The sequence below is a fragment of the Ctenocephalides felis genome, unplaced genomic scaffold (genome assembly GCF_003426905.1).
Source record: "Ctenocephalides felis isolate EL2017-DRISC unplaced genomic scaffold, ASM342690v1 CF-g0.4_SCAFFOLD_00664, whole genome shotgun sequence".
In the NCBI taxonomy this organism is placed as follows: Eukaryota; Metazoa; Arthropoda; class Insecta; order Siphonaptera; family Pulicidae; genus Ctenocephalides; species Ctenocephalides felis.
Genome location: NW_020536818.1, coordinates 16764 through 38981, shown reverse-complemented (window position 1 = coordinate 38981; position 22218 = coordinate 16764). Strand labels below are relative to the sequence as shown.

Here is a 22218-nt window from a genome sequence, read left to right as displayed (position 1 = left end):
CAAGATTTTTCTTAAATTTTTGAACTAATTTTTTTTATAATACATAGTTAAAAACACGCAAAAACCCTAAATTTTCACTCTCTCATCACAAATCCCTATGTCGTAAAAATCATTAAAGTAATTCCATCATTTTTCTGAATTAAGGGGGTATTCTACTGTAGAGTCATGAATTTCGCCCGGTTTTTGAAGCGCTGTATAAAGGAAACAAATAATATTTTTACTATCGATTTTTTTATCATTTGTTTATTGATATTTTATTATTACATAAAAAATTATTATTAAAAAAAAAAATTAAAATTCACAAAGTTATGAGCAGTCAAAGTGGAGGTTCCCAAAAAAAGAGGGTGTCCTGGCGTACATGATTCCAACCCTCCTGGTGATTTGAAACATAAAAAATAGATGAATTCTTAATTATAATAGATGCCGCTATCGTATGAACCTTGGATAAGTTAAACAAATTTGTTTTGTTTGAATGGCGGCAGTTTGAAAAAAAAATATTTTTTTCATGTTTTTTTTAACAAATCCGAATTTTTTAAAAATACTAAATAAAAAGTTATAGTTTTGGGCAAGGTCCATACGATAAAGCGATGTATAGAGAAGATTCTCTTCAAATTTGAAGTAAATCGGTTCATTAGAACTCGAGATATCCTTACCGCCAGCTCGAAAAAAGTAGTTCCGAGAAAAACGCGTTCAAAGTTTTGAGACAAGTCGGACCCGAACCGAGGTCACGTCACTAAAACGGCTATAACTCAGGAAATAATAGTAATTTTGAAAAATTCTTTTAATGACATATTTTTGAATAACTAAACTTTGAAAATATGAAAAAAAATTTTTTTCGATTTTTTCAAAATTCTACAGTAGAATACCCCCTTAAAGTGTTTATCTTGTCCACCCCTAACACTTTTTCAGAATATTCAAAATCAATTTCATTTATTTTTTTATTATTTTTGACAAATATACTCGTCATGAAGAAGTGCTGGAATTTTTCATATTGACGAGTTTAATCGTCATGCTCATAAAACAGTGACGATTTGCTATTTAAATTGAAATTTTTGGCAAAAACAAAATGTATTCTGAATATATATATATATATATATATATATATCTGTGATTGACGGATATATTCGTCGTCATGAAAAAGTAGGATTTTTTTGTGTTGACGAGTATATTTGTCACGCATATAAGACAGTGACCATTTGCTATTTAAATTAAAATTTTTGGCAAAAATAAAATGTACGTTGAATATATATATCAGTAAATGACGGATATATTTGTCATGAAAAGTAGGAGAATTTTGTGCATTGACGAGTATATTTGTCACGCTTATAAGTCAGTGACCATTTGCTAGTTAAATTGAATTTTTTGGATAAAAACTAAATATATTCTGTGTTGATATGACCGGTTAACTTTTATTGACTACTATACTCGTCACGGAGAAGTGGCAAAGTTTTATGTATTGACGAGTATATTTACAATACATATGAAAAAAATATTTAAATTGAATTTTTTTGAACAAAATAAATATTTTCTAAAATTATTTGACCAATTCCCTGTGATTGGCGAATATAGTCCTCAAAAAGAAGTTGTAAAATTTTGTGTGTTGACGAATATATTCATCACGCGTGTAAAACACTGATTATTTGCTATTTAAATGGAAATTTTTGAAAAAAAACAAAATATTTTCTGAAATTATATAACTGTGGTTGACAAATATACTAAATATTATTTTATATTCTATATAATTTTTGAAAAAAAACAAAATATTTTCTGAAATTATATAACTGTGGTTGACAAATATACTCGTTATGGCAAAGTAGTAGGCCATTAACAGTGCTTATTTGCTATTTAAATTAGTTTTTTTTTGAAAAAATGACTAAACATCTTCTTGAATTTAATGACCCAGTTAACTGTGCTTGGCGAATATACTCGTCATGGAGAAGTTGTAACTAGAATTAAAATTTTTGGGAAAAACCAAATCAATTCTGAAATTATTCCACCAGTTAAATGTGTCGAGGAATGTTTAATCGTGGCAGAATTGTGTGTATTGACGAGTATATTCGTCTTAATATTTAAATTGTAATTAAAAAAAAATTAATTTATATGTGATCAGTTGGCTGTGATTAGCAAAAAAACTTGTCTTAGAGACGTCTATATTCGTGACACGTACAAAACACTGACCACTCGCCATATATATATATCGTATATATTTTTTTTGGAAAAAACAAAATATATTGATTGACGAATATACTCGTCATGAAGACGTGACAAAATTTTATGTAGTAACGTGTATATACGTCATGTGTACAAAACCATTTGCTATTTAAATTGAACTTTTTTGTGAACACAAAATATATTGTTTGACGAATATACTCATAATGAAGACGTGACAGAATTTTGTCTATTGACGTGTATATTCGTCAAGCGATAAGTAAAATTGTATGATCATTTAACTGTGATTGGTAAATAAACTAGTCGACGTGTATATTCGCCACGTGTATAAAACAATGACCACTTGCTATATGAATTGATTTTTTCGAAAAAAAACAAAATATATTGATTGAGAATGATTGTAAACTATTTTCTATCTATTTCAGTATTGCCGGTATATACGTCTCGATGGTTTTTTGTTGCTTGGAGAATATCCAAGAACATAACATCTGGTGGAATCACCAAAATCATCTACGATGAACTTCCCAATGTCGACAGAGTTTTGCAACTTTGCCTGGACATATATCTGGTGAATAAAATAATAAAAAAAATACAATTTTTACAGCACTTAGAATTTTTTGGTCAACATTTTTTTAACCATAGGTTCGTGAATCTGGTGACTTCACCCTGGAAGAAGACCTTTATGCTAAAATCGTCTTTTTGTTCCGATCTCCTGAGACCCTTATCAAGTGGTCAAGGCCTGTTGAAGAAGCTGCCGAAGACGATGATGATGATAGTGTACATAGACGAAGCCTATAAATATCTAAAAACTACTTCCATTTAATTATCATCGAATTATTATCTCTGCACCTCGTATTTCGGCTTTCGTCATGATGATAAACTTGCGATCGTTTTAATGACTTTTTTGTATATTAGTACGAAAGATTATTTAACTAAGCTAAGTTTAATATATAGTATATAATTTCTTTCTAATTTTAGATGTAATTTTCTATAGATATTAAAGCGAAATACAATTTTATATTAATATATTTCTAATTAATTTGAATCGAATCTCGTAGTTTAATACGGAAAAAATATATTCTTAAATAAGTATGTTTACTCGTGATTAAATAGTTTTTAATTTATTATTTGGATATTATTTATTATATATAGAAAGAAATAAATAATATACAAAACATAAGTAATATTTTTTTATTTATACTTTTAATACAATCACTATTTGTAATTAAAAGTAATCATTAACAAAATTTCGGGTAATAATAAATAATAACCAACAAATATGGATGTGTGTGTATGTGTGTGTGCGTGTGTGTTTTGTATGTCCGCATTTTTTCGTCCACGGATCAAACGATTTGAATGATTTAAAAAACATTCGATTCGTATTGATAAAGAGACGTGCTGATTAGTTTTTGGCAAAGGCAGGTCCAGCCGTTACGGAGATAGTGACCAAAGAGTGCAGAAAGTAGAAATCGAGTTTTTGAGAGAATGGATCATCCGATTTGTATGGTACAAAAACATTCTGTTCGTATTGACGGGAAAGGTAGGCCCAGCGGTTTTGGAGATACAGAGCTAAATGTTAAAAAATGACAGTTTTTGAGAGAACTAAGCGTCCGATTTAAATGATTCAAATGACTTTCTGCTTGTTTCAACAAAATAATTGCTTTCGGAAAAAAAAATTGTTTCTATTTTTTTTTTCAAAAAATATTTTTGTAATTTTGGATCAAAAATTCAAAAAATTACCCAGGCTAAGCACAGTCTAAGCGCCAATCTGGTACAAATGTTTACCCAAGTGCCTTTAGACTGTTTATATAATGGAGCACTTTCACAATTTTGTGAAAAAACTATTGAAAATGTGAAAATGCCGCCAAGCTAAGCACAGTGTAAGTAAAAATGTCGCACAGAATTATTTGCAAATGCGTTTAGACTGTAACTATGAAACGTGAGCAGTTTTTGAATTTTGTGCAATTTCGGCAACTATTTTTTTGAAATTGAATTCGAAAAGAAATGACGATTGTTAATGTTTTGGAGATAAATTGATTTATGATTTGCTCAGATTTAACAAGATAGCAATAATAGTGAAAGTTACAGTATCTGTAATAGTATATTTGAAAACCGTTTAAAATTTCTCGAATATTCCATTACGGTACGGGAAGTTCCAGCAATTTCCCTTAAGGCACGATGCCATACACCACTAGTTTTATTTTACAATTTTATATAAAAACGCACAAATTAATAAGACGCAAATACAAATAAAAACGTATTTAATACAATACAAATTATTAGCAGTAATAATTTCGACCACCTCGCCACGAAGGTTGAATTTAGACTGATTGTGAGGTACAATAAACTTTTCGTATTGCACCCTCTATGGTTCCGTACCCGAAACTATTCAATTAGATAACAATTTTTGAATTTTTGAATTTTAGTATCATCTGGTAACAATTCATAGTTTTGTCCCTTTCTGACCCCAATAAAAGAAGTTCGCAATAACAACTAAAATCATTCTGTATTTGGACCTCTCGGTCGACACTACACTACAGTCAGTGGTAAGTCTTTTGAAAAATATTTATGTATTATGTAATCATTTCGTGCATTCAGTTTCAAATACGTGTCATGGAACTTGTTGTTTTGGTTTATTCGATTTGACTTGATTTTCTGTTGAATTATAATTATAAGAATGTAAATAAATTGAAGTAAAAATTCGTTTCTTTAATATTAAACGATTTGCGTTACATTTTCTAATTCAATATATTTGTGCTGAAGTGTCGCCTTAGTGTTTATTGTTGTGAAAATATTTAATTTTAGCCTTTGTACTTTTTGGGGTTGTTCGCGTACTTTTATTCAGAGCTCAAAAGGGTGGCGTCATGAAAGAACCTCTCTTATATTTTTCGCGCTCTTCTTTACATTAATTAATTATTCATCATTTGTCCTTAAACTTCATAGGCTGGGAACCTATGAAGTTTTTTTCCAAGTGTTTACATGGTGGATCTGGGGGGTACATCATGTAAATGCTCTTTTTTTTATAAATTTACAATCACCGCTAAAATACTAAAGTACACATTTTATATTGATTTTTTGCTTTACCGCGAGAGGTTCTTTCATTTTTAAAAACCGAAATTTTTGGGTACATTAGGTCATTTCGCAGGGGTTCTTCTTTTCGCGATATATTCGGGTCAATTAGGTATAATTAGTTTGTAAATTAGTTTAGGTGGATTAGGGCTGCACAAATCGATACTTAGTAGTATTTACACTATATCCATTTCCATCTGAAATGTTAGAAACGTAAATATGAATCTATTTCTGTGGCGACACCACATTAAAAAAAACGCGCCTGGCAACTCTACCCCATGGGTGGTGAGGAAAAGAGTTGCATCCTAATTAAGTACATATAATTATCAAAATTAAAATATTTAAATAATTATGTTAATTAATGAACATAAATGTGTCAATATGTGTGCACGTCACTGATAATTAACTAATATCGAAATATCTTAAAATAAAATTTTTGCAAAATAATCTTTGCTTTTTAATATGTGGTTAATGTTATTTTTAATTTTTTTTTTCAGAACTTCATAAAGAATTATTAGATGCTTTCAGAAAGAATATTGTCAATAATTATTAATTTTGAATTAGTTGAAAAAATACTATAAATACTACAATGCGAAGTTTTTGATAAAATATATTTTATCTCTTTGCATTGTAGTATGTATATAGTATTTTTTCAACTCCTAATTCAAAATCAATAACTATTATTCTTTTTAGAAGCATATAATAATTCTTTAGTATATGTGAGATATAAAACTTTAGTCAGAATTGAAAATAAAATCTGAATTATTTTCGATATACACAAAAAAAAAATTTTTGAAAAAAAAAATTTGTTAAAATAAGTAGAAAGTTCTTTGAATCATTCAAATCGGACGCTTAGTTCTCTCAAAAACTGCCATTTTTTGCACATTTAGCTGGGTATCTTCGTAACGGCTGGACCTGCCTTTGCCAAAAGCTAATTACCACTTCTCCTCATCATTAAATTCGAATGTTTTTTAGATCATTCAAATTGGATGCTCCGTTCTTTCAAAAACTCGATTTCTATTTTCTGCACTCTCTTTGCTCCGTAACTCCGAAATTACTATTTAAAATTACTATAACTTACCCAACGCAAAGTTGAAAATTATATCTAAATAATTTAAAATAAATTGTTTAATTGAAAATCTAAAATTTTGTCTATTAAAGAGGACGCCTGAACGGATAGGGCCTAGGGCGGCAGAAACCTTAATCCGCCACTGGTAATAAGGCAACAAAACTGATAGAACCCATCAATTTTTTTATATCCCAGTTTCAAATCATTTTCATTTGAAGTTGAAGCTAATAAATGCTTTATTCTAAAATTTACACAAATTTACATTTTGGGCATAACACCCAATTTTGTTCTCCAATGACTATAGAACTGCAGTGTTCCCCTGTATTAAAAAAGTAAAAGTTAAGTGTTAAAGAAAAATTCAAAACCAAGTGTTAGTGCAAAAGTTAAACAAAAAAATTAGTTCAAATTCAAAACTAATAATTAGTGCCAAACTTCAATATAAAAGTTAGTCCAAAGCTTAAAGCCAGTTTTTAATGTAAAAGTCAGTGTAGAAATTTAGTGCATAATTTAAAGCCAAGTGTTATTGCAAAATTTAAAACTAAGTGCTAGTGCTAAATAGATCCAGTAAAAAGAGGCAGAAATTTATATATTAATCAGGAATATATAAACCAAATTTACGCAGATTTTGTGGTAATTATCTGGACAAGTCAGGATGTACTTTGACAAGGTATGTTTACTCCTAGTTGAAATTACTACATTTTTTGTAAAAATTGGTTTGCTTATTTATTTTTCATGAAACCCAGTAAAATTTGTTTATTATAATTGCTTAAGTGGGTACATGGAATGACAAAATGTGTATTAATTTTTATATATTTTATTTTTAATATATTCTTAATGAATTTATTTTATACAGATAATGTAATTGGGGCCAAAAAATTGAACAAAAAAATGGAAAATTCAAAATTATCATTTGGGTAATAGTTAAAATAATATAATTATATATGTATAAAATATTTATAATTTGTATAATATATATATATATATATATATATATATATATACTTAATTTATTCATATCGTAAACATATTGAGCTTTTAAATATATTGAGCTTTTCCAGTTGCATGAAAACTGGATAAGCTCTTCGGTTAACAATTATCAGTCTAATTAATCTAGATGAGTTTTATAAATATAAATAAATAAAATATTAATTTTAGCTTACGGAAAACAGCATTATATAATGTTATATTATATAGTGTTCTTTAAATTTACAAACATTAATTAGATTATAATAAATTCTAGTTATCTGAGCTGCGTCCAAATCTCATATGTCCATAGTCATCAAATTGGTCATCACCACGTTTTCCAAAACGCATATGTCCATAGTCTTCAAATGATGATGGTCTTTTGGCTAAAAAAATTAATTGAATTTTACTTGATTTAAACAAGCAATTATTCATATCAAAAATGAAAATTAAAAGTTGTTTGAAGAAAAGTAAAAAATGTTCTAAATCCATGGACATTGCATGGGAATACTTGAAGTCTGTATTTCAACTACGAATTACTCAAAATTTTAATATACAAGTGTATATATGAGTTTTTACTAGATTTTAGTAAATTGTGTCTAGTTTGCAATAATGCAAAAAAGTTATAATGTACGGCATAAAATTTTCGAGTTGACAAAATCTAGAAAAATGTCCTAAAATCAAATATTGCTAATTATCAAAATACACAAGTTTGCAATTCAATTCCAAATAAATCAAATTTTCAGTATACAAGTGTATATAACAGTTTTTACTCAATTTTAGTAAATTTTATCTAGTTTTCACTAATTCAAACAAGTTACAATGTCCAGAATAAAAATTTAAAACTATTTGACAAAAAGTAAAAAATGATCTGAATTCACATATTACAAATCATAAAAATACTAAAATTTGCATTCGAAGTTCGAAGTAATGTCCAGAATGAAAATTAAAAATTATTTGACGAAACGTAAAAAAAGTCCTGAATTCATGTATTACAGATCATCAAAATACTGAAGTCTGCATTTCAACTACAAATTACTAAAAATTTCAATATACAAGTGTATATAAGAGTTTTTACTAGATTTTAGTCAATTTTATGTAGTTTTTACTAATGCAAACAAATTATGATGTACGGAATAAAATTTTCGAGTTATTTGAAATAGAAAAATTCACAAGTCCGTATTTCAGTTCCGAATTATTCGAAATTTTAATATATAGTTGTATATAACAGTTTTTACAAGATTTTAGTAAATTTTATCTAGTTTTTACTTGTTTTTAATGCAAACAAGTTATAATGTGCGGAATAAATTTCTTGAGTTAATTGACAAAATCAAGAAAAATGTCCTAAAATCAAATATTACATATTTGTAAAATACTAAAGTCTACATTTCAACTACGAATTATAATTTTTTTTATCTAAATATTTTTATAAACTTTTAATATCTGAGTATGTGTAACAAATTTTGCAAGATTTTAGTAAATTTTATCAAGTTTTTATTAATATATATAAATTGAAATATTTGGAATCATAATGTTGACAAGTTGTAAAAAATGTAAAAGAACTACCTACACAAATGTCTAAATGTAATAAATACATAAATGCTAAAATAAATGACAAAAAATTTAATCTATTAAATCTAAACAAAAATTATTAGTTAAATTTTTCAATTCAAAAATTCAATGCAATTCAAAATGTAAACGAAATTAGAGTTTAGAATCTTTGAATGAAAGAGCTAAAAATAATCAAGACCGGTTCTACTAATATTCTAATAGTGTATTATGTATTACAAATTTTTTTTCCTACCTCTTGCTCGATTTGATCCAGAAATATCCAGCTCCTCGTCAAGGAATTCCTGGTCATTGGGCCTCGGAAATCGCCTTCCAATTCCGTAAAATAACGATATCGTTCTCGGCCTGGTTCTATGTCCTGGTACTGCATTTTCTACTGAACCAGCTTCAGAAGTTGCATCAGAAAATGACCAGAGCATCATGGACAAAATTAACAGAGTTGACAGCAATGGTAGATGGGTATTGATATGCATCCTAATAAAAGAAATATTTTATAATTCAACAGCTTATCATAGACCTATAATATTAGGTTGTCAAATATCTCCCTTCCGCCTTTTTGTATTATAAACCAAGAGCAAAAAAGCGGAAGGGAGATATTTGACAACCTAATATTTTAGTATGTTGTTTCAGACTACGAAATCTATCAATATATAAAGTTCCATCAAATTCGTCGTAAAATTTATTTTTAATATTCCAAACGTGGACGGAAAATTTTGCACTTTCCGCTAAATAAATTAAAATATGTTTTTATATTACTTACGCAAATTAGATGCACCTTGTGCTGTTTTCTTTGGCCTGGCTATTTTATTCCTCGACGGTTCTGTTATCTTGTAAGAACTGAATCTTTACTACCCGATTCCTTCCCTTATATTTATGTGAAATTACAAAATCCCACAGGATTTGAAAAATGCATTATTATTCAAACTGCGCAATGTAAGCCCTCATGAAATGTGTCAAAACAGTAATCGCTTTACATCAAAGTCAATTATGGTAAAAAATAATATCCAGTGGATGTTAATATTTAAATAAAGCAGTAAATTATGTTATGAGTTATTGAAAAACACTATTGTGTTGTACGCATTTATGGAATTTTATTTTTAATAATAGAAATCTAATTTACTACAATCCAATTGATCGTGATGGCTAGTGCAAGGTGATTCTTATTGGAAACTCATAAGAAATTTGAACTTTAAAATAAAAATTTCAATAGTTAACTTAAAATTTTAAGAGTTTTGATAGTTCTAGGCGTAATATACTGAAAGTGTCTTGTGATAGTTTTTGTTTAGATTCAATTGATTTAGATTTTTTTCATTTATTTTAGTATTTTAGTATTTTGGTAATTAGCAATATTATTATTTCTTCAAACGACTTAAAATTTTCATTCTAAGTATTTTAATTTTTATACATTAGTAAAAATTATATAAAATTTACTAAAATATAGTAAAAACTGTTGTATACACTTGCATAATAAAATTATGAATAATATTAGGTTGTCAAATATCTCCCTTCCGCTTTTTTGCTCTTGGTTTATAATACAAAAAGGCAGAAGGGAGATATTTGACAACCTAATAATAATGCATAATAATGCAAACATTTGTTGAAACATTTTTCTGCTAATATATTCAGAAATATGTAAATCTGGGACATTCTTTTGCATTTTTATTTAAATACCTTGAAAGTTTTGCCCAGGCCGGTTAGTGTTATATATTATACATCAGTAGAAACTAGATAAAATTTATCAAAATCTAGTGAAAGTAGTTATATACACTTGGATATTGAAATTTTGAATAATTCGTAGTTGAAATGTCTTCAGTATTTTCAAAATTTACTATATATGGACTTTTTCTACTTTTCTTCAAATAACTCTTAATTTTTTTATTCTGGCCCTAATTATTTGTTTATATTAATAGAAACTAAATAAAATTTACTAAAATCAAGTAAAGGCTGTTATATGTACTTGGATATTAAAATTTTGAATAATTTGTAGTTTAAATTATAACTCTAGTAATTCCATAATTTGCTTACATTATTATTTTTTGACATCAATAAAATCTAGATAAAATTTTCTTATATCTCATAAAAACAGTTATTTACTCTTTGATATTAAAATTTTGAAAAAAAACGTAGTTAAATGCGGACAATACTATTACCATATTCTGCTATATAAGGACTTATTTTACTTTTCTTCAAATAACTCTTAAGTTTTATTCTGGACATCATAATTTTTTTACATTAATAAAAACTAAATAAAATTTACTTATAATTCATGAAAACTGTTATATACTCTTGGATATTGAAATTTTGAATAATTCGTAGCTAAAATGCTTTCTTTAGTATTCTTATAATTAACAATATGTGAATTTAGGACACTTTTTTACTTTTCTTCAAATAACTTTTAATTTTCATTTCGGACATTATAATTTTTTTACATCAGTAAAATCTAGATAACTAAATTCTCGTGAAAACTGTTATATACACTTGGATATTAAAATTTTGAGTAAATCGTAGCTGAAATGGGGGACTTTAGTATTCTGATTTAAAACATTTTTAGCTTTTCTTCAAATAACTTTTAATTTTTATTTCGGACATTATAATTTATTTACATTAGTGATACCAAGATAAAATACATACATATATTTAAGAAACAAATTTATTTAACACCAAATAATTTTTATATTCAATTATAAATTTTCCACCTAAACATAAAAACTTGCTCGCTGATTCCGTCCATATTTCAACTCTTCTTCTAAATCAGAAGTCCGATTCGCATTTTGTTTCACATTCAAAGATCCTTTGTATAAATTTTTAACCGGTTCATGGACTTCTGCTTCGCAAACAGTAGTTTTAGTATTTTTATTTATCTGATTTTCAATCAAAGACAAAGCTTTTGGATCCGTATAAATATGTCGTATAGATTCCAACCCATTTTCCCATTCCCATCGACATGGTAATTTGCGATGATATTGCGGCCTCGGCGGTTCTTTAGGGATATTTGGAACCCTTTCAAAATTATCTTTCAATATAAATTTGTGATCACATTCGTCTAAACATTCATCTTTGTAAGAAAATCTTTTAGATTTTTTTAGTGTTCCACGTCTTTGACCGTTTCTTTGGTACATAGAAGACACTTTGCTTAATTTACTTGATATGCGATCAGTTGCTTCGTGAAACCATTGCAAACTTTTTCGACGAACTGTTTCGAAAACTTTTACTTTGGCGGTTTTTCTGGATAATTTTTTATAAAAACTTGACATCGTTTATAAATATTTGACTTGGTAATAATTGCGAGTGATTTAACAGACTTGGTAATGATCACAAATTCTTAAACATTGGAACGATTAGCAAAGATATTCTAATTAAATTTATATTGTTATGCGAATTGCATTTGTGACAAAATACGACGATGTGCATACTTTGATACAGTTGAAAAAAATTATAAGTACAGTTTAAAAATTTTGAGAATTCAATTAAAACCTAGGTCAAACTAACCATTTTTCGTTATAATAATCGTCCAAAATCGAAAATGAAAATTTTTGCATACCTTTACGTTTCAGAGGTTTCTGAACATTTTGGCATACCTTAAAAAAATGTTATATCTATGTGTATGTGTGGATACAATTTTTTGTCCACGTTTACGTAAGCACCGCTCAACCGATTTGCATGATTCAAAAAACATTTGATTTGTATTGATAGGGAGATGTGCTGATTTCTATTGAAAAATGCCAATTGGCGGTCAAAAATTCGGTATTTTAGACAGTATGGATTAACTGACATGAATGGGTATAAAAAACTCACAAATCTTTCAAAATATACAAAATTATCAAAAAAAACAGTTTTCATAAAATTTCAAAAAATCAAAAAAAATCGTTTTTCATAAAATTTCCAAGTTTTCAAGATACATAAATATTCTCTAAAAAGGTATTTTTTGATATTCAAATTTTTAAAATGTTTTCAAATTTTAAAAATATTCTAAAAAATTCTAAATTCTCAAAAAAAACAATTTTTCATTTCTGAATTTTTTTAAATTTTAAATTGCGGTACGGGAAGTTCCAGCAATTTGCCTTAAGGCACGATGCCATGCACTATTAGTTCAAAAATCAAAAAAAAATCAGTTTTCATAAAATTTCAAGTTTTCAAAATATAAAATCAAATTTTTAGAATGTTTTCAAATTCAAAAGTGTTCTAAAAAATTCTAAATTCTCAAAAAAACAATTTTTTATTTCTGAGTTTTTAAGAATTTTAAATTACGGTACGGGAAATATCAGCAATTTATTTATTTATTTTCATATTAGTTATTATTTTCGATTTCGGTTTGACGTTGAATTCTGGGATACAAATATATATTAAACATTCATTGTTTAATATATATTTTATATAGATTTTGATCAATTTTAAAGTAAAAATTAAACATAAATATATTAAATTTATTCATAATAATACATAAAGGTACAATTTATAAATTATTTATCCCAAGTTATTTCTGTAATTTCAACAACGGTTTTCGGACATCCCTCAACTCGGTTGCAATTGGAAATGTATGATTGTCTGAAACAAAATTAATATTTATTTAATTTAGTAACATATTATACTCAAATTTCAGCATACCTTCTAAAATAATATTTAACTCCGTTTCGTTCAAAACATTTTTAATGGGAACTTTTGCACTATTTGCATCTTCTATTACTTTCAAAACTTTTTCACTGGCGTTCATTAAAATTAGTCTTCCATTGAGTTCTTTGGATAAAGTAACAATGCCTCTTGCCGCAGTGAAATCAATATCTAGAAAAAATTATATAATTTATATAAAATCTAGATACTAGAAATTGCAAACATATTTAATACTATATACCTTGTAAATTATTGCAATCGATTATTACAGGAACACCTTTTTCGTTGGCAGCTTTTCTAATAGCATCTCGTAGAAAATCGACTGCTGGAAAATATAATAAACCATGGCCTGGTTTTAAAATTAAGAACTCGATGCCCGAATCTGTCTAGAAATGAAAAATAAACTAAAATTTTAATTTTTTTAAAAATTTTATGTAAAAATTTTAACCATGCAAATTAGAATTAAGTAATTATTTTTACTTACTGTGACTTTTGTAATCGGCAAATCAGGTCTGGCTGCTTTATAAACGACATATAATAAATCCCATGAAACTCCGACTAAGAGTCCAATTTCGACACTGAATACAAGACTAAGTACAAATGTTTTCACACAACCGAATAATTCTCTTCGGCTGCAACGCCATAAGGGCCTAACTACCTAAAAATTTGATAAATAAAAAACCTAAATTAATTTTTATAGATTGTTAAACTAAATTTACTAATACTACTAAATTTACTAATAGATTTTTTATAGATTTTTAGTATAAATTTAAATTATTTTTTATTAGATTTTTTATTAAGTTCCCTTAGGGTAAATTACAGTAATCGTCCAAAAATCCAAAATATTTTTTTTGCATAGCCTTCTGAACATTTTGGAGCATCTTAGAAAAACTGTATGTATATGTGTGTGTGTGTGTGTGTGTGGTAAGATAAGTTATGGAAATCGTTCAAAAATCAAAAATAGTTTTTTTGCCTATCTTCACGTTTTAAAAGTTTCTGAACACTTTGGCACACCTTAGAATAAATCTATATTTATGTGTGTATGTGTGTATGTGTGTATGTGTGCGGATACAAATTTTCCTCCCCGATTTCGGAAACACGGATCAACCGATTTGAATAATTCGATTCGTATTGATCAGGAGATGTGTTAATTAGTTTTTGGCGAAGGCAGATCCAGCCGTTTCGGATATACGAAGCAAAGAGTGTAAAAATAGATTTTAAGTTTTTGAGAGAACGGAGCGTCTGACTTGAATGATTCAAAAAACATTCGATTCGTAATGATGGGGTGAAAAGGTTATTAGTTTTTGGCAAAGGCAGGCCTAGCCGTTTCGGAAATACGGAGCTAAATGTGCAAACAATTGTAGTTTTTGAAAACATTCGATTAGTAATTATGAGAAGTCGTGATTAGTTTTTGGCAAAGACAGGTCTAGCCGTTTCGGAGATACGGAAAAAAATGTACAAAAAAATGGTAGATTTTGAGAGAACGAAGCATCCGATTTGAATGATTCAAAAAATATTTTGCTCAATTTGATAGTGTAAAGAAATTATTTGATTTTGGGGTAAAGCAAAAAAAAATTAGTTCAACATTTCAAATTTTTTTTCAATTTTTATAAAATATTTTTTTGATATAAAAAATAATCCGGATTTTATTTTAATTTTTGGTAAAATTCTAAAGCTCACTTATATACTTCAAATAAATAATTTTAACTTTGCAATTCAGTTTATATAATTCTTAAAAATATGAGATAAGGTCTTTCATTCTAACTCCGCTTGATCAAGTTTGTATTTATTTTTCTTTTTATAAGTATTTACCTTTCCTATAAACATATATAAACTTCGTCATCCAATTTATAACCTCTTATATTTCGTCTATAAAATACGAATAATGAAAGTTACAGTAATTATAATAATATATTTTTAAAACATTTAAAATTCATCAATTTTTAGCCAAAAAAAGTACCAAAGAGTGTTGTCAAGTTTCATCAGGATTATAAAATGTTAAAATACTTGATAGTTTTTTAATAAAAAAATCGAGTAAAATAATAAAAACATGATTTTTGCTAGTGCACTTCGCTCAGTATGAGTTAAACGTTGAGTTCTGAGATACCCTGTATATAAAATTATATGTTCTGTATCCAGTTATATAAAATGCGAATAATAAAAGTTACAGTATTTTTAATAGTATATTTAATATAATTTGAAATTTCTCGAATACTTCATTACGGTACGGGAAGTTCCAGCATTTTGCCTTAAGGCATGATGCCATATAATTATTTTTTTATCTGATTTTTTATTTCTTACCTCATATTCGATCATAAAGATCACAGCGCATATTATCACAGCCGATAGAGAACTTTTGGGAATATAATGAAAATACGGCGTTAATAAACCTATAGCTAATAATACTAAAAGACCTACGAAAAAAATATAAGTTAGTTAAATATTCAACCAAAACATTATTTTTTTTTAGTATTAACCTGTATAAACTCCTCCCAAAGGAGTTTGTACTCCCGATGCATGATTAACAGCACTTCTTGAAAAAGATCCAGTCACTGGCATCGATGATACAAATGAGCCAAAAATATTACTTAAAGATAAAGCTAAAAGTTCTCTTGAGGGATTTAATTTGGCACCGCCTAAAAAAAATAATTGATATAGTAATAGAAATTTTTCACCTGTGTATATATATGTTTTTACCGAACGCTTTTGATATAGCAACGTTTCCCAAAACAGCTATAATAGGTACTAAAATAATCGACGATCCAAGAATATCGACCATATCTTTAAAACTTAGTTCTATTAAATTCGATTCGTATATAATACTTTCATTATAAGAAGCAACAGATTTATTTTTTATATCTGTACAAGTTTCGAAAACAAGTTGATGTGATATGTCCGTATTATTGCCATCGTCTACATTTTTGTATGTAGTAATGTTACAATATTCTTTATTGACATAAAATGCAGGCAAGTGGATTGATGGAAGCCCTGATCTAGAAATAAAATAAATTAAATATTCAATTAAAAGTAAAAAAATAAATTAAATACTTAATTTGTGTCCCAGAGCTCAACGTCAACGGGGTGATAGATAGTATTGAGCGTTATTATGCAAAAATACTAGTGGTGTTTGGTATCGTACTTTAAGGCAAATTGCTGGAACTTCCCGTACCGTAATGAAATATTCGAGGAATATTAAATGTTTTCTATCAAATGTAACTTTCATTATTTTTGCTATCTTGTTATATCTGAGCAAATCAAATGTAAATCATAAATCAATTTATCTCAAGAACATTAACAATCGTCATTTCATTTCGAATTCAATTTCAAAAAAAAAATAGTTGCCTACTATACACCAAATTGAAAAAGAGCTCCTTATAGTCACAGTCTAAACGCATTTGCAAATAATTTTGTGTGACATTTTCACTTATACCGTGCTTAGCTTGGCGGCATTTTCACATTTTTCAATAGTTTTCACACAAATTGAATATTTTTTTAGATCATTCAAATCTGAACGGATGCTCCGTTCTTTCAAAAACTCGATTTCAATTTTCTGCACTCTTTGCTCCGTATCTCCAAAACGGCTGGATCTGCCTTTGACAAAAACTAACTAGCACATCTCCCTATCAACATAAATCGAATGTTGTTAAAACCATTCAAATCGGTTGATCCGTATTCTCAAAATCGATGACGAAAAAATGTCAAAAATTGTATCCGCACACACGTACAAACACACACGTGCGCATATACACACACACATACATACATTTTTTCTGCGATATGTCAAAATGTTCAGAAACCTTTGAAACGTAAAAATACATAAAACAATCCATTTTGATTTTTTTTTTGCGATTACTATAACTTATCTAGTTTGAAAATTATGAGCTTTTAAGTGCAACCTAGAGCTTTGGTGAAATTGTCTCTATTTTTCGGTTATTGCGGTTAATTTTCTTCGATTTTATTCATTTAAACTTTGGAACCGTCATAGTACATAATATTTCTAAGACCACATTAAAAAATAATGACAAATTTACCCCAAGTTTTCAAAATTACCACTTTTTCTTGAACTAAATATTTAAAATTTTTAGAATTCTCCGACTTTCAGAGGCTTCTTTAAAAAAATTATTCTAAAGTGTGTTGGCAAGTTTCGTGAAAAGTTAGCGTATTACATCAGAATTACAAAATAGTAAAAACACTTGATGGTTGTATAATAAAAAAATCGAGTAAATTAATAAAAACATAACTTGTGCTAGTGCATTACGCTTACATCACTTCAACGTTGAGTTCTGAGATACCCTGTATTTAATTTTATTTTAAGTTGATACAAACTTTACTGATCCCGTGACTTGAAATGGTATTGTTGAAGTATATTTTTCAAAACTGTATGCAATTACGACTCCTAATAAGACTATTATAGCATTTCTTGCAGTTGCTATAAGCCATAATAAAGTACGAAATTGTTTGTACACTTTGGATCTAGTAGATGTACTTCTGTAATCTTTGAATTTCTAAAAAAATAAAAAATATATTAGGTTGTCAAATATCTTCCTTCCGCTTTTTTGCTCTTGGTTTATAATACAAAAAGGCGGAAGGGAGATATTTGACAACCTATTATTAAACAAGTGTAATATAAAATTATGTATTAGGTGATTTTACCCTCAATAGTAGTAGTAGGAGTATACTAGATAACCCTAGTAAACTATCTCCAAGTTGAGTATTAGGCAAATTGTTATAAATATTAACTAGTGTTTTTCCAAAATTATCACCACTTCCTCGAGGATATTTTAAGCCTAGCAAGGATTTTATTTGGGACGTTGCTATTATTACAGCAGTCGCTGAAGTAAAACCAATACTTATTGGTAAGGATATTATATCAACCAGAGATCCTGAAAAAATCATACAAAAATGGTAAAAAAACTTAATTTAGAAATGGTAAAAATTCTAAATATCCATATATATAAATAAAATTAGTCTTTTATATGAATGTCTGTATAAAACTTCACATATTAGGTTATCAAATATCTCCCTTTCGCTTTTTATTGCTCTTGGTTTATAATACAAAAAGGCGGAAGGGAGATATTTGACAACCTTATATAAATTTAAATTTATAATCAATTACAATGATAGGGAGAAACTAGCCTCTGATTGTTTCGAATTAGTTTCTAGATCGAATTCAAAGTCGTTTTACTCCAAACTTTTATATCGGCGTGTATATAAATGTTGGCATGCAATCGTAGTAAATTTTATCTAGTTTCTCCTTATCTAACTGAAAAGGGATGCTTTAATATGATATTAGTGAGTTATTTGACAAAAACCAAAAAAAATGTCCCGAATTTTCTATTTCTTTCATATAACATTCGTGAATTTTTTTACCCATTCGAAAGATTGCCATCAGCGATTGGACGCAGCCAGATAAAAAGCACAGCAAAACAGCTAATTCTATTCCTGCTGCTTGAGCAGTATATTTGGCAGTCATCAGAGAGAGCAGTGCCGTCGGGCCGATTGTAACTTGTCGACAGCCACCCAAAAGGGCGTAGACGAAGCACCCCATGAAGGCCGAGTACAAGCCATACTGGTAATAAATGATTTATAAATGATACAATTTAAAAATTCAAAATAATATAATCAAAGATAATTTTATTAATATAATTCGACCTATACTATTCCATCAATTTTAGTACTGAAAAATTCAACAAAATTTAATTTTTTTATATGTATGAGCCATACTGGTAATAATAAATGTTCTATAAATAGATTAATTTAAATAATTAAATATAATAAATATTTCATAAATAATTTTATTTAAATAATTTGACTTATATTATTAGTAATGAAAAATTCAATAATAATTAAATTTAAATAATTCAAGCCATTCAATTTAGTACTAAATAATTCACAAAAATTCAATTTTTATATATGCAGAGTATAAGCCATACTGGTAATAATAAATGATTTATGAATAATATAATTTAAATAATTTAAAGTAATAAATGAATTATAAATAATTTAATTTAAATAATTCGACTTATACTATTAGTAATGAAAAATTTAAAACTAATTCAATTTGAATAATTCAATCCATTTTAGTACTACAAAATTTACAAATATTTAATGTTTATATATGAGAAAAATTAGTCTACATTATCATGATAGTATTGATTTTTACATTATCAAATTCGATTAATTATTTAATCTGTTTATTAAATCGAGCATATGATGAAATTTTTATATGATTCTTATATGGTTCTAATAAGATTCTGATTCAAAATATTTTATGTTCAGTATTTTATTAATTGAATCAAAAGAATTTAGTTATAAAATAATTATTATAAAATGCGATAAATTAATGAATCTGTTTATTAAATTCATTGAATATATGTATATATATATATATATATATATATACTAGCTGGTCCGGCAAAATTATTTCTAAGAAAATCTCTTTTATTCAAAAGTCAAAAGTTTTAGTCAAAAATCCTTAACCGATTTTAGAAATTCTAAAACTGGTCGAAATATGCCATATACATCTTGTTTAAAAAAATTAGTAAAACATAAATAATTATATATATACTAGCTGGCCGGGCAAAATTATTCCTAAGAAATCGTTTTTTTAAATCAGGTCAATTCCAACTTCAAATTTTAAATCAAATTTATTTAATTTCGAAAACAAAACATGGCAAAAATTCATATCGTTATCAATACCAATGCTGAATTTACGGATATTTTCATTTTAATCTAATATAAATTATTTTTATTTATTGTAACGAATTGTTTTTATTTATCGTCCTTGCATGCAAATTAAATTCTTGATAGAACATTCTTTCTAAATATAAAATGTGGTCATTGTTAGAAATTATATTATCAAAATAAAAACTATTAAATCATTTACTATAAACAGTTTTTTACAATTAAATTAAATATAGCTTTACAGCATTTTATTTATTGTACAAGAAGTATCTACGAAATTCAGTAGAGTTGAATAAAAAATAAATGAATTTTTAATTTTATGGATATTGCGGTTTTTAATTAAATATATATCAATAAATTTTGTAAAATTTTATCGATAATAAATTATTTTTTATTTCATTGGTAATAAATGTAAAACTATTCGAAGACTTGGAGTAATATTTTAGTACCAATAATTAATTCCAAAATAAGTTAGCTCAGAAAAAAAATAGGTTTACAATTTTGTAACTTTTGAATCCTTTGCAATATGAAAATCTTTATGTATTATATATCAAATTGTATCAAAGTAGAATTTATTTACTATCGATCCAATTCTATTGATTTGTGTATTATTGGCTAAATTAATATGAATGAAATTTGATCTCGTGTCGTGTACTTGTAATAAATAATAAAATCAGTTGTATAAAACCTTGAAAAATGGTTAAAAAACTAAATGAGAATTAATTGAAATTGAAATGAAATGAATCTGGTACAAAATTATGTTTAGAACATACATATAATTGTTCATAAATAGAATTAAAAGTTATAAAATAAATTAATTGTAATAAAGAATTGTTTTTAGAGTATCATAACATGCAATGTTTGAGCATTAAGAAAATCTAATTAGCTCAGTTGTTTTCTATTTATTTATTAATTATAACATATATATTTAGTATTCTAAGTATTATCATATTTATTTCTTTGTTACTGTGATATAAGCTATACCAATATTTTCATATCAAGGATTCATTCATGTTAGGATACGGTTACAAATATTTATCAGATAGTTCAAAGCACTCTATTGTACTTTCTGAATATTACATATCACACATAAAAAATATTTAATAAAATATATTTTGCTCAAAAAAGACTAGTTTTCTTACTGTTATTTTGAATAATCATGCTTTAATTTACAATATTTTCTACATATATATTTATTGTATTATTACCTGTGGTTCCAGCCCAGCTAAAGTCGCGTAAGCCAAACTCTGAGGAAGAACTGTTAAACCAACAGTTACACCAGCTATGAAATCAGAAATAGCCTTTGGTTTAGAATAGCCACGAAGCCAATTATTTAGAGGTATAAATTTTAATAAATTTCGCGTCATGTTTTACTAGAAGTAGGTACTGATGAATTGCGAAATGATACGGGTTATAATATATCCACATCATCAAAAACGTTGTATCAGTTTCAGCACAAATTCGTCAAGATTGGGTTGTGAAAGTTGCAATAATTTATTAGGCAAAACTATATGTGGGATTTGAAAAATATGAGGAAGATTTACAGGGGGTAAAAAAAATAATGAATAGTAATAAACCTAGCATTTGTAGATATAAATCTTGAATTTAATTTATTAATATAAAAAAATCCCAAATTATATATTTTTAGAATTTTGGAGTCACAAAAACACTGTTAACAAGAATTTCTAATTAATGCATAATAGTTGTAATTTTATGTCCAAAAATACATGATAAATTTATAAATAATATATTCATCTAATATTTTCTCGGCAGCATAATTTGAAACAATATTTAAATATTTAAACGATTTATTTCATTTTAGAAGGAAATTGTCACTGAACTGTCAAATTGACATATTTGATTTGACGTTTGTCCTTCCATAGATACCACAAAATTGTAAGCATTGGATGACCACCATATTTGTTTGGGACTAATGCCAGAAGCCGCACCTGCGACGATTAAAATATAATATTTTATATGAACATTGTTTATTAATTTATAAATTATCATTAGCATTTAATTAATGCAAAATAAGTGATTTGTAAACAATCGATTCAATCGATTTTCCGCTTGTAGGATTAGTATTT

General features: G+C 27.0%; 1 protein-coding gene across 1 annotated transcript; it reads right to left on the bottom strand.

Annotated features, from left to right (window-relative positions):
• Positions 1-13313: 13313 nt before the first annotated feature.
• On the bottom strand, positions 13314-21498 carry LOC113367084 (sodium-independent sulfate anion transporter-like). Its single transcript, XM_026608716.1, has 12 exons — positions 21340-21498; positions 18818-19016; positions 18101-18330; positions 17774-17952; positions 16408-16440; positions 16145-16275; positions 15925-16083; positions 15749-15861; positions 13932-14105; positions 13689-13833; positions 13445-13618; positions 13314-13384 (listed from the first exon to the last, which is right to left on the bottom strand). Exons 1-12 carry the CDS (start codon positions 21496-21498, stop codon positions 13314-13316), a joined length of 1767 nt encoding a protein of 588 aa, XP_026464501.1.
• Positions 21499-22218: the final 720 nt, after the last annotated feature.